This window comes from Globicephala melas, chromosome X (genome assembly GCF_963455315.2).
Source record: "Globicephala melas chromosome X, mGloMel1.2, whole genome shotgun sequence".
Lineage (NCBI taxonomy): Eukaryota > Metazoa > Chordata > Mammalia > Artiodactyla > Delphinidae > Globicephala > Globicephala melas.
In genome coordinates this window covers 15,782,885-15,797,015 of record NC_083335.1, presented here as the reverse complement: position 1 = coordinate 15,797,015, position 14,131 = coordinate 15,782,885, and the positions used below count along the sequence as shown (strand labels likewise).

Genomic DNA, 14,131 nt, shown 5'->3' with positions numbered 1-14,131 from the left:
TGCGATTTTGGTATCATCTCTCTCTTATTTCTTACAACCGCATGTGAATCTACAATTATCTCAAAATAAAAAGTGTACTTAAAAAATAGAAAAATAATACTATTAACAGTCTAAGTGAAGATTAGCTAGTTTGATCCTTCACTTTTTAGTTGTGAAAACTTGAGATCATAAAGGTACATTTAAGAAAACAGGGTAAATAAATCCACAAAATACAGGTACTTTTTTATTGGCAGTCTTATTAATCTCAAAGACATAACATATATTCTATATGTGAAAATCACCTGTTAGAAGATATTTTTAGATATGACTAAGAAATAAAGTAGATAGGCTATCTAAAACAATCATTTATGATGACCCACTCTTAACCTTCTTAACTTGCAACATTCAAAAGAATTGCTTTTTCAGGACATTTAATACATATAATATTGATAGCAATAAAAATCTATGCTTTCAATGACTATATTAAAACTTAGTAAAGGTTTGATCCTTTTTGCAAAAATTAAGAAACCTCAGCAACTAAAAATGTTCACAACTTTACAAAGAGAAAGATACCGTGTGGTACTGTATTACTCTAAACAGATGTGGCTCTTTAAATGAGAAAAAAAAATCACACACATTTTCAGTGATGTCTGAGTAACAGCTTCTGGAGTTGTTCCTTTTAGAATCTTGCCATGGAAACCACAGCTTCTACAACTGCAGTTATTGCAGAATTCACTCTTGTATCTATTTCCTTAACTTGCTACTCTGCCTAAAACACACGCCTCAAGAGCATTCAATATTCTTTTGTGGAGGAACTTAGCGCAAGCCAACAGCCCCACGGAAGCACTATTTTCTGAAGAAAACCATCAGATTCTTGAAGTGTTAACCCCAATCAACTTTGGGGGGTCCAAACTAGTTTACCAAAAGCCAAGTGCACTTAAAACTGGAGAGAAGAGCGGTGACAGCATTGGAGCTTGCAACCCAAAGAGCAGCATAAGAATCACGCCCCCCCCCCAGGTGAAGAGTCTCTTCTGTTTGATGTAAAAACAACGAAAGGAAAATGAACAAAACAGAAAACAGGATGCAAATTCTATCCTTCCAAATAAGTTTTTAGACTTTTATATATCCTGATATCCATTACTCTTTGACTACATTTAAAATGCTTAGTTCATTGTCGATTTTTCTTTTTTGTTGTATTTCAAAGATGACTAAATGGCACATACTTGACTTACCTAAAAGAGGGAGTAAAACTGGGTAGTTGTACGGCATCACAAAGAGGTTTACACAAGTTAAAGTCGTACTGGCTTTTAAATAACCAAATGGATATCCAAGTTCATTGTATTTTCCACTGCTAGTGACAAATACCTGAGAAGACGGTGAAGTAATGTACAGTTATGACAATAAGGATTTTATGTAAAACTAAACACAGCAACATTCCACACCGACATCTCTGGCACAATTTAATTGTAATTTAAAAATGGGAATAGTGCTTTCACTATATTTATGTCAAAACATATCATACTAAAGAAGAATGTTCAGATTGCAATTCTTCTGCAAATTGCGTTAAGAAATGAAACCGTACTATGCAATAACGATTCAGAGACCACAGGCTGCATCAACAATACCCAAATATTTACTTGGTTAGCACGATGGAAAATAAGGCTGAAATACCACTAAGTGATACCAGCCATTAAAACAAATTGACTTCTCAAAAGAACAAGTGGTGACCAGAGTGGAGACTGTTAGGAAAATGGAACATGCCCCTATGCCTGAAGCATGCAATCACAAAAACAAAGCCCATTTAAAGGATTATGCTAACACTCATGTGTACTACTATTAAGTTTTGCTCTACTTCCCTTTTATGCCCCATTTCCCTACCCATTTATTCATTTTTCATCCAATAAATATTTATTGAGGAGTCTGTTACAAGCCAGGCATTGCTGATAATTATTTTGATGCAATTATATTGAGCAAGGAGATGCTTTGGTTCAGTCTGGAAAGCACTTTCTCTTGTAAATGATCCTGGTGGAGCAAACATTCAATAAAAATGAAAACATTAATCTTTATTCCATATGACTAACATCTTATTCCTTAATGATATTCCTGATTTGATATGTATTATATTGTCAGGTTCCATAGACCTGATATGCTCTTCTGGAGTCCTCTGGCTATCATGTTTTCTTTGTGCTCCATGTTTACTCTTTGGCCCAAATCAGGGCATCAGTATGTACTTTTAGGGACCTAGACCTTTACCTTTCCTAAAGCCCTTCAGCAGGATTATTTAAGACAAAAGTCAAACCCTGATGGTGAACAGAACCCACTTACTTTGCTAATTCTTGGTACCAGCCATATCACCTACCAGTTCACTAAATTCTTGCTACACTTAGCTGTAGCTAAGAATAAACCCTTCCTATGCAATGGATGCCTCCACAAAAAAATGGAGTGTGCTAAAACATGACTCACCTACTAGATTTCATGTCTTAATCTGAACCTTAATAGAAACAGATAATTGTAATAAAACATGTTGGATTTCCTCCAGTTTCCTAAGTGTGTATAATAGAAAAGGGGGAAAATCATTATAAAGGATAAAAAAGTTACGGCCAGCAAGGATCAGACCTGTAATTCCCCCGAAAGGAAAAGCACGGGTTTTTTTTTTGCGGTACGCGGGCCTCTCACCGTTGTGGCCTCTCCCGTTGCGGAGCACAGGCTCCGGACGCACAGGCTCAGCGGCCATGGCTCACGGGCCCAGTCGCTCAGCGGCACGTGGGATCTTCCCGGACCGGGGCACGAACCCGTGTCCCCTGCATAGGCAGGCGGATTCTCAACCACTGCGCCACCAGGGAAGCCCCAAAGCACTGTTTTTTGTTCCCTTCTCACTCCCTTTCTGTCTTTACTCCCTCCCTTCCCACCTTCATACCTTCCTTCCTTCCTTCCCATAAGCCCCCTGAGTTTTTCCAAATTTCTTATCACCTGCAAATTCATAGAATTTGGGGGTTCAAAGGGATCATTAGAGACCATCTAGTCTAGAGAAAGTGATCCCAGACCACATAGCTGGTGGCAGAGCTAGGGTTAGAATCCAGTCTCCATTATGATTTTGCCAAATTTCCCAGCTCCTGGTTCATCTTATTCTTTTTCACTCCCACTAATTCATCGCATTAAACTACTCTAAACCAAAGTAATGTAAGATGCAAGAGAAAGACATATGGCATATTTGAGGGGTGCTGCAGGGATCTTAAGGATTTCTTAAGTTCCTCTGGAGATTTACAAGGAAGGTGCCATATAGAAAAGAGGGTTTCATTTAGGGAGGAAGTATAATTTATAATTTTATTTGCTTTTATTCCAAAATGTTTTTCAATTCATAAATTCAAGCCTCTGTCTTGATTTTAACTTAGCATTCTATCATCCCTATCTCTACATTTCTAGCACATTTTTGGTGTATTTTATTGAAATATAAACATACGTTCAAAAAAGTGCATGAATTATAAGTATACAGTTCAATGAATGTTCAAAAATGAATGCACGTGTGTCATCAGCACCCAGATCAAGAAATAGAACCTAACCAGAAACCCCCTCGTGTCTTTTTCTGGTCACTACTCTGTACCCCCAAGAGAAATCACTGTCCCGACCTTTAACAGAGTCAGGCAGTCTTACCTCTTTTTGAACTATATAAAGTCGAATCATATGTTATGTGATCTTTTATGTCTGGCTTCTTTCGCTCAATATTATATTTATGAGATCATTCTGTTTCTTGCACTTTTCCATCCTTGCTTTATGCCTGTTCCTTTTTTTTCTACCCAGTTTTAGCATCTTTGGAGAATTCAAGTAGCTTAAAGGCAACTAGTAGCAATGATTTCGCATTTTAGGATGAAACAGATGGCAGTCTGAAAGTGTTTTTTGCGTAAGTAGAACCTAACAATTACTGATTGCTATACGGTGCTGTAGTTTAGAAACAGAACAAATATCCTTACAGTGTAGGGCTTCCTTATTATATTCAACTAAAAAGGCTGTGACTGCCACGCCCGGATTTTCACAAATTAAAATCCAAAGGTGAGTCTACTAACAAATCAGCAAGCCCTTCCGGCTGAAGTATAACCCTTGGAAGAGCCAGTGTATGTGCATTTGCCTGTGCATTTGCTTCATCCAAGGAAAATCCACACTACACTCACCAATGTGGTTTGTACTACAGGAAGAAAGGTTTGATTACATTACACAAATACATAAAGTAGTTTCAGGCTTATTTATTTATTTATTTTTTGGTCAAAAATATCTTGTACTGGGAATTCCCTGGCGGTCCAGTGGCTAGGGCTCCGCACTTCCACTGCAGGGGGCACGGGTTCGATCCCTGGTCAGGAAACTAAGATTCTGCATCCCAATTTTAAAAATTAAATTTTTAAATTTTTTTTTAATTAAGAAAAAAATCTTGTACTTCCAATCTGTCAAGTTCACAATAAGGACTGAGAACATTGCTTCAGCTGAAGAATCCATAGCTGAATAGAATTACATCATTTAGGTTAGGGATTCTTTTTTTAAAATTTATTTATTTTCCTTATGTTTTTTGGCTGCGTTGGGTCTTAGTTGTGGCACACGGGATCTTTGTTGAGGCATGAGGGATCTTTTTGTTACGGTGCACAGGCTTCTCTCTAGTTGTGGCATACAGGCTCCAGGGCACATGGGTTCTGTAGTTTGCGGCACGCGGGCTCTCTCATTGAGGCACGCGAGCTCAGTAGTTGTGGCTCACGGGCTTAGCTGCCCCACGGCATGTGGGATCTTAGTTCCCCGACCAGGGATTGAACCCGCGTCCCCTGCATTGGAAGGCAGATTCTTTACCACTGGACCACCAGGGAAATACCTAGGTAAGGGATTCTTAACCTGGGGTCCCTGGATAGGCTTTCGGGGAGTCTTCCAAATCCTCAAATACATAGGTTTCATCAGATCATACTTCCTTAAATGGCAGTGTATGGTAGGCTAGTGATTCATATCAGTCTGAAATTATTTGCTTGGCCTTCTTGCTTATTTGACAGCATTTGTGAGAAACATTATCAACAGACTCAGCTCGACTATTCCCAGATTAACCTTTGAAACTTCTTAAAACAATTCAAAGATCTCAGAGTGGTTCCAGACATTTGGCTGACAACAAAGGATAAGTACCTGCCAGCAGGTATGGGGAGACTTTCGTTCCAGGATGTACTGAGTTAAGGGTGAAGGTTCAAGTTCATATTTGTCAAAGGGAAGTTTGTCTATTACCATTGGCTCACAATCTACACAGGAGAACCTCACAACAGGATGAGATGTTCGTGGAGGCTAAAAAACAAGAGGGGAAAATATAATCCGTTATCAAGAGAGTTTACATTTCTGATAATTCTGCAACCCTTTTATGTTTTGTTAAACCATCGCTGAGATACAGACTACTGTTTTGAGAAAGATGAATTGAGAAAGGTAAATTATAACACTCATAACTACGGTTTCAGGGATGTAAAAAATAAAACTGCTTTGAATATTAAGAACTCTGAAATTCAGATCCACTTTTGCAACCTCCAAGGACTACCTGCCCTTCACTCCTTTGTACTATGAGGTTTCAGACAGGCCAGACACCGCTAGGAAAGAAGAAATCCATGAAGTTTTCTAATGCGGTAATGACAGAGTTGGAGCCACTAACAAGCAAGGTGAACAACTGTAAAGGCATGGAAAAGGCAAGATAGAGACTGAAAAGGAGCCCGTCACAACTCCAGAGCCTGGTTGAAATTTTCTTTGCAGCTGAATTTTTATAACATTTCTCACACCCACACACTTCCTTGAACAGCTAGAGCTGGGGATGCTTTTGGCTGGGCTGAAAGGCCCGTGTACCTGGGGTACCAGAGCAGATTGATGGAGCAGCCATGTTATTAATGGCTTTAGCTTGTGGAGATGGAGAGCACCAGAGAGAGAAATGGTGGCAGCAAGGGCGAATGGAGAGAAAAAGATTTAGGACAAGTTCCAGGGTCAAGAGTGAGATGTAGCTCTACCTACTCTTGCTGAGAGATCTGTAAGGCTGATGTGAATACGACAAAACACCTGTTTCCTTCATAAAAGGGAAAAACATGCTCATTTGGCTTTATGATTTACAAACCTACAAGATGTTTTGGAAGCTGAGAAAAATAGCCTTCCAATGTGCTTTTAAAGCTGAAGCTACGAGCTATGTGTGAGTTTCCTAAAATTCCTTCTTTCTGGTTTTTAAAAAGTTTTTTATTTTAATCAAACTTGCAAAATATATCTGGCTTATTAGATTTAAATCTATGAAAAAACATGAGTGGGGACTTCCCTAGTGGCACAGTCGTTAAGAATCTGCCTGCCAGTGCAGGCGACATGGGTTGGAGCCCTGGTCCGGGAAGATCCCACATGCTGTGGAGCAACTAAGTCCGTGCACCACAACTACTGAGCCTGCACTCTAGAGCCCATGAGCGACAACTACTGAGCCCACGTGCCACAACTACTGAGCCTGCGCACCTAGAGCCCGTGCTCCGCAACAAGAGAAGCCACCGCAATGAGAAGGCCACGCACCACAATGAAGAGTAGCCCCCGCTCGCTGCAACTAGAGAAAGGCCGCGCGCAGCAATGAAGACCCAACGCAGCCAAAAATAAAATTAATTAATTTTAAAAAATAGAACTTCATAAAAAAAAAAGACATGAGTGAAACCCTGTCACCAGCAATAATGAAGCAAATTTGTAACGAAAACATTCAGTCTGGGGTTTGAAGGGGCTGAGAGTAACTGGGCCCTGAGGTTTGACAAGCGTGCCACCTTGGTGCCCCAAGGGACAGGATTAGGAGACAGAGCCTCACCCACGGCAGGGGCTGAAGATGGCTCTTCAGTCGTACATTCAGGCCTTTTGTGGCCACCTTTGAAAAAAATGCAGGAGCCTCAAAATAGCAATCCAGGAGAAACTGCAGTTCATGTCAGAAATGTCTAAAACCTAGATAGACTATAGATTAGCTGAACCAAGAAGGTGCTGGAAGAGCAGTGACCTTTTTGTGCCCCCTCCATCCCTCAAGGATTACTCTGGCCTTTTTATATTGGCTGCGGGGAGGGAGGACGATGAAAGGGAGAGTGGGTTTCATATGGTTTCCCTTATTACTAGATACCGCGCCTTTCCCCCTCCCAAGCCAATACATGTGGTGCTAGGAGCCACTACAATATCAAACCCTCTTCCACCAAATACAGTGAACAAAAAGATAAACCCTTGCTTAGAGATCATTTAAAAAATATTGCTTAATTACCCATTGTTGAAAGGTGCATTGCCAAGGAACTCAAGTCCACTGATTACAAAAACCTGAGAAGTAGGCCCACAAAGTCCCACTACGTGTCTAATGGCTCCCTCGGAGGAAGTAGAATGACCTCTGCTTTGAATATGTTTCTAGAACCTATACAAGGTGCAAACTAAGTTCTAATTTCCAGGTGATGTACATGAAAACCAATGCCTGCCCTTTTTAGAGATTGTGTTTACCATGTAAATCAAGTCAGCGGCTCTGGCCCTGAAATAAAAACCAAGTCACAGATTGCAACAGCATCACAAATAACAATATTTTAACATCTGAAGAGGGCAGGTCAAGTGGCAAAGGCAACTGAAAGAAAGAATGCCAGAACAGAAAGGAGGTGCTCTCTTGCTTTTAGGTACAAGCTAGACTTTCCAGTAAGAAATAGAAAGCACAACTTAAAAGCTTCCAAGCTATTTTAAAAGGTTCTCTGCAATCAACTAATTGAAAATCCAGAATGATGTTTACCTTTTTGTTTTATGACACTTACTAGTGAAGGTAAATTCTGATCTGGCCAAAAAGATTCTGGAATTGGCCAATGTCCAACAGGAACACCAGTCTTAGAGTTAGGTCGCACATAAATGAGCTTATGACAGCTATGCCATGGTTGAGCAGCAAATGAATTGCTTGGCCTGGATGAATCCATAAGTCCATCTAAAAGTTAAACAAAAGACAGACTAAGGCATGAATTTCCTTTCACAGCCTCTGATCTTCTTGTACAGATTTTTCAGTTAAAAGCAAAGTACAAAACAAAACCAAAACAGTGATTCATGAAAGATGGAAGTAAAAAGTGACTCTACTAGGATTTCTGAATGTTCTCTCTAGCAACTCTTTTCATCATCTAATCCATCCCCTCTAATCCAACATCCTGCCCCCCCAGTTCCTTAATTACAACCAAAATATGTAGTTATACGGAAAACTGTTACAAAGTTAGTTTAAATTTTCTGAGATTTGGACACATAAATTAAACACACTAAACCACAACAGTTATTTTTCCAAATTAGGCAAATGAAATTTTTCATTCCCTGGTATAGTTTTACATTTTTGAATCTGACAAAATAGGTCATAAATTCTATTTAGATTTTCTATTTCCAACAGATGAAAAAAAGTATTCTTTACTAAACAGTTAGACCCAATGACCACAAAGGCAAATTCACCAAAAGGTAGAAGGAATGCTGACAACCAATCTATGTATATAGTTGGGGAGGGAACACAAAGCAAATGCATCACGTTTATGTGGACTAATTCATTATAGTTTGCCCATCCCATCATTAAAATCCCATGGAAACTGGGCATCGTATAATGCTGAATAATATATCCTGAATGCATTTTAATTATTTGAACTAGCATATTTCATTTGCCCCCAGAAAACAGGGCAAGACAGAGCTACATAACCTTTAATGGGATGATTTATTAGTCTAAATTATATTTGTAAAAGATATGTGTTAGTTATTTGAGTCTCATTTTTTTCTTCAATATCATTTGATTTACTTAAGCATTACTTTAAACAAGTAATTACTTTAGAGCAGGGGATTTACTGCGGCCCATGGAGCTCTAGAGAATACATGTAGTGCTTCAGGAGACCAAGACACCCCCTCTAAAGTTGAGATCACAATTCTGGGGATGTGCATTTTTCTGAGGAGAAAGTTCTTAGCTTTCATCAGAATCTCAAAGGTTAAGAACCCTGGACAAAGGGGAAATGGAGCAAGAAAGAATGTCTGAGCTATTTACGTGACACCATCTAATTGGTTTTCAGTAGGAAAGTTCCCTGTTCACATGAAGGTAATGAACACAAAATTATAGACCTGAGTGGTCAATCGTTACCAATATAACATGTCCTTCCTTTACAACTAATTTAATTACTTTAAAATGGGCTGTGAAGCCTCAGTCTTCTACAGCAGGTGTTTTGTTGTTGTTGTTGTTTTGGTTTTGGTTTTATTGTGTTTTTTTTAATTTGGCCACGTGGCATGTGGGATCTAAGTTCCCTGACCAGGGATAGAACCTGAGCCCTTGGCAGTGAAAGCCCGGAGTCTTAACCACTGAACTGCCAGGGAAATCCCTACAGCAGGTGTTTTTAAATTGGAGTCCAAGAACCCCTGAAATGAAACACAAAATTATGTGTGTGTGTGTTGCCCAGGTCCATTTTCCTGGGGAGAGGGGTCTCTATTTTTTCTAATAGCTTCTCAAAGGGTTCTGGGGACTAAATAGCAAAAAGGTCAGGAACCACAGGATCCACTGCTTCAGCAAGAAATGTGGGTCTTTCTGCCCCTTTGCACTTACTCCCTTTGCTTCTCCAGGCAGCTACCACTAATTGTGGCCACAGCGATTAAAATGTATGGATCAGATCAGGCAAGCACTGTGGTGATAATGGAGTCTAGGTACACATATGTATGTATGTGTGTGTGTGAACCAACAGGAATGAGGAGTAGCGATGGCCTGGAACAGAGCTCTGAGGAAGCCGTGCAATGGGGTATGATTCCCTTTCCCAATACAAAAGTAGCTCAGCTTTCATATTTTGAGATGTTGAAGTTTCCATAAAATCTCATTTGAAGAGAAAAGGTTCTGCAGTTAAAAAGTGGCCAGGAAAATACTGGTGTAGGCTCTTATAGGATATTAGCAGTTCCTGGCTAAACATTCACAGATCTCATCAAGATAGCTTGGCACGTTTGGCGCTCACAAGACCAAAAGCAGATGGCTGGTTAAATGGCACTCTGTTGTCAATCTCCAGATATTTCATGAATAGAGAAGTGAAGAATTCAGCGTCATCCCAAGACTGGGACCTGGAATATGAAATGGGTAGGGAAAAGGGAGAATTTTCTGAGGAATATTTGACATTGAATTAAAGCTAGAATTTGGCTTCCTGAAATGTATCCACAGGCAATGAATGAATGGTAGTTGTTTGGATGGATGTTTGTAACCACTTGATTGTGTGTGGCTAGTGAAGACCGCATCTACTGTGATTAGTTCAATGTTTTCTCAATTTCAGATCACTCTCCTATAATAACACTTTAAGGTTAAAAAAAAAAAAAAGGTTATCTACCGTACCTTCTCCAATAGGAAGTGGATCTGGTCCCGTTTTTTCAAAGTTAATAACTACACCACTCTGAACTTTTTGAACTAAAGATTCTAAACATTGATTCAACATTCTCTGTGTTCTAACACAGTAGGAGCGACCTATACCAGAAGGAAAAACAAATAGTACAAGTTTGATCAAATAAAACACTACTTAACTATACAAGCATCTGAAATCCTAAAATACAACTTGAAATAATCAAAAGTACACTGGCAGCAGACATCACACTAATGATGAGCTTAAGCAGCAGAGTTGAAAGATTCGGAAGGAAAAGAAGTAAAGACTGGATGTGGCATTTAAGAAAAATGGTACTCTGCTGCCCTGAATTTTTCCTTTAGAAATAGTAAATATTGCCAATACCTCCTGTGACTTCACACATCTGTGTAATGGCAGATTCATCAGTTGGTACACTCCCTAGCTGCTCTGGTTCAGTAGAAGCCAATCCAGGCAAACGCAACACCAGGGCAAATAACCTTTGATCCCAACGAAAAGGTTCTTTGGTTAGTTCACTTCCAGGCAGAGGAGAATTCAAAGGCAGATGAAGCTGATAAGGCAAAATTGGAAAAGTTTCATCATAACAACCCATACAAAAATGAATCAGTTCAAGGGTTATGGAGTTCACTTTTCTTTGATGTCCTCAATAAAATGAGGCAATCTTTCAAGGATTACCAAGATGGAACGTTTGCTCAAACTTATTCTTAACTGAAATAGCTGCATGTTCTCTGCCATTTAAATGAAATTTGAAAAAAAGAAATCTCACCTCTTCTTGAACACCAGCAGTACTTGTTAACTTGTTTCCATCTGTGATGGTAATTAAAATAGATGGTTCTAAAAAAAATGGATTTCTCCCCTAAAATACATTTTAAAAGTATTAGAGCTGTGTAAAGTAATAGCATTGTATTTCAACTTTTACATTTGCCTCCATTGTATTTCAACTTTTACATTTGCCTCGCCTGTGATCTTTCAAGTGTGTGATAAAATTTGCCTGGATAAATAAGAAGGAAAAGATTAGGGACTGAAGTGGGTGGGAATCAAAATAACAATCCCTGCAGAGGTAACATTCAGAATAAACTGAGGAATTCTTATAATTCAGGAACTCCCCAAACTATAACATCCAAATCCCCCTCTCCCTCTGCTTTCCAAGTAATCATAAAAGAAAGATATTAAAGGGATTATACTGGCAGCATCCTCCATACCCGGGTATCATTCAGAATCCTGACTTATGCTCTGCAACCTGGCCAGTGACTGGTTATTGTGAGCAGAGTTTTTACAGTGGGAAAGTGTAATGATAACATCAGCAAATGCTATTCTGCCTTCCTCTTATACTAGAGCTTTTTCGTTGAATTGAGAGGGACGAGGGACTTAAGGACTCTGAAAGTTTCTCTTCAATTGTCTTGTTCCAATATTCTCAGCAATGTATTCATCCCATGATAGCTGATGATCTGATGTGTAGGCAATTTTAAATATTTTGTGGTCAAGCCACATAAAAGACTCCCCCGAAACGATTTTTGTTAAAGTATGTATTTAAAAGATACATGGACCTCCTTTTGGACGTTATAAAAAAGAGCAGAAAACTTGGTAGCCATGCCCAATTTTAAATTCTTACCCCAAGTCACCAAAATAAATTAGCTGTACTCACTCAAATTATTTTTTACCTGTCCATAGTTGTCTATTCCAGATATTAATCTATTGAGATTTAACAAATCAAATGAGGATCTTAGAGCCTGACCAAGAGTAGTCAGTCCAGAAGCCTGAAGATTTTTTAGTTCACTCATGAATGTTGCGTGATTTTCCTTCCAACCAGCCTGCAAACCAAACATTTACAAAGAAATTCCCAATTATACAATGAACAATATATAAAGTGCAAACAACCACCAAATAGCAAGTATCAAACCTCTAACAAGTTAATAATTCTTTAATCTACTTCTATTCTATATCTCGACTGATCAAGTGGAACACAAGCAGGCCATTAGTTTCAGAAAGATCTGCCAGCCTTAATGATCAAGAGCAAAGATGCAAACAATGCATTCAGTCCATTATCGCTGGAGGGCTTTGGCTCAAGAAGCCTAATTTGCTATTCAGGCTCAATCAAACCTACCAAAACACCTCAGTATTTACCTTAGTTTGACACTGAGGATGAGCACAGAGCATGGGGCAGAGGAAGGAGTAATTTTTTAAATTCATCGTCCTTGATAGAGACAATTAGCTATTGAGTGTCTGATTTACATGAACTTTTCTAACCAAGAGTTTTTTCTCCCAAACAATATTTTCACTTTAAACAAGAGTATAGGTGGAATTATAGGAATGGAGCCACAACTATGTGGAGACAATCCTTCTGGCATCTTTAAACATTCAGAAAGGCGCAATTCTAGAATAGAGGAGAAAGAAAAGAAACAAAAAGTTTTGACAAAGAAGCAGCATCGCCTAGGCACCCCCAGCAGCTATGAACAGCAGCAAAGACCCAAGGTCAACAGCCAACATGCTCTGATTGAATCATTTGTAGAACAGAAGGAAAGGACCACGTTGACTAGTCAGCAATGTGGCTATAAAGACAAAGCAGCACAAAACGCCAAGAAGAGAAGCCAAAAGAAGATGGCAGCTAACAGTAGGTCACAGAGGAATAGGCCAGCAAAGGAGACAGTAGACAGCACAGCCTGGCAACTTTGTGGGACAAACAGGCACCTGAGTCTTGGTAGCCCTGTGGGCAGTAGTGTAATATGCTGAAGGTTCAAGTCATGCCAACCAGACCAGTAGAGCTGGAGGTGGAAAGCTAGCGCAAATAATGCAGAGCTAAACGAAATGACTGAAGTTTCATGTTCAGCTAAAGACCATTATCCACACAACTATAGCAAACACTATCTTTTCTAGTTTCATAGCCTCCTAAAGCAATCTGGGTCAGAGTGACTGAACGGCAGAAAAGGGGCCCATTGCCTGTACCCTACTATGAAGCATATGCATGACCTTGAGCAAACCTGTCGGCTCTTAGGACCTAAGTTTCATTATCTGAAAATGAAGAGGATTAGATAAACAGGGATACCGTGTAAGGCTGTGCATGTTACAACCCTGGAGAGCCATTCACATTGTGACCCATGAGAATGGAGCCCCCCAGGCTTGAACAGTACACAACCTCCATAACCATATAAGGTGAAGGTGATAAGATCCTTTCTAGTCCAACAGTCTGGATTCTGTGAAATTAAAAATGTGCTTTTAGGGACTTCCCTGGTGGCGCAGTGGTTAAGAATCCGCCTGCCAAAGCAGGGGACACGGGTTCAAGCCCTGGTCCGGGAAGATCCCACGTGCTGTGGAGCAACTAAGCCCACGAGCCACAACTACTGAAGCCCGCGCGCCTAGAGCCTGTGCTCCACAACAAGAGAAGCCACCGCAATGAGAGGCCTGTGCACTGCAACGAAGAGTAGCCCCCGCTCGCTGCAACTAGAGAAAGCCCGGGTGCAGCAACGAAGACCCAACACAGTCAAAAATAAAATTAATTATTTTTAAATGTGAGTTTTCTCTCTCTCTCTCTCTCTCTCTGTGTGTGTGTGTGTGTGTGTGTGTGTGTGTGTGTGTGTGTTTCCTAACATATCCTGTAAGTCAAAGGATCTAAAGGTAGAACCTTTCCATGTATTATTCCTTTGGCCAGATTGTACATATGACTTATAGTAGCTGGGAAAAGTAGAGGATGTGAATAATTCCTTGTGACCCAAGGAAAATCTTACTGAACTAGACAAACTAAACTTTAGTTAAAAGGAAGGATTATGATTTGAATTGTCCTAATCAAATACTTAGAAATA

At 39.7% G+C, this 14,131-nt stretch overlaps 1 protein-coding gene across 6 annotated transcripts in view; it reads right to left on the bottom strand.

Annotated features, from left to right (window-relative positions):
• The window catches only part of INTS6L (integrator complex subunit 6 like), a 49,553-nt gene that overhangs the window by 15,197 nt on the left and 20,225 nt on the right, over positions 1-14,131 (bottom strand). For all 6 annotated transcript variants that reach the window (XM_060292629.1, XM_060292630.1, XM_060292633.1 and 3 more), the window contains 7 exons: positions 11,996-12,145; positions 11,101-11,190; positions 10,701-10,884; positions 10,313-10,441; positions 7,758-7,921; positions 5,128-5,280; positions 1,212-1,344 (listed from right to left, as the gene is read on the bottom strand). In XM_060292629.1, the coding sequence (XP_060148612.1) occupies positions 1,212-1,344; positions 5,128-5,280; positions 7,758-7,921; positions 10,313-10,441; positions 10,701-10,884; positions 11,101-11,190; positions 11,996-12,145 (1,003 nt within the window). The remainder of the gene's footprint in view (positions 1-1,211; positions 1,345-5,127; positions 5,281-7,757; positions 7,922-10,312; positions 10,442-10,700; positions 10,885-11,100; positions 11,191-11,995; positions 12,146-14,131) is intronic.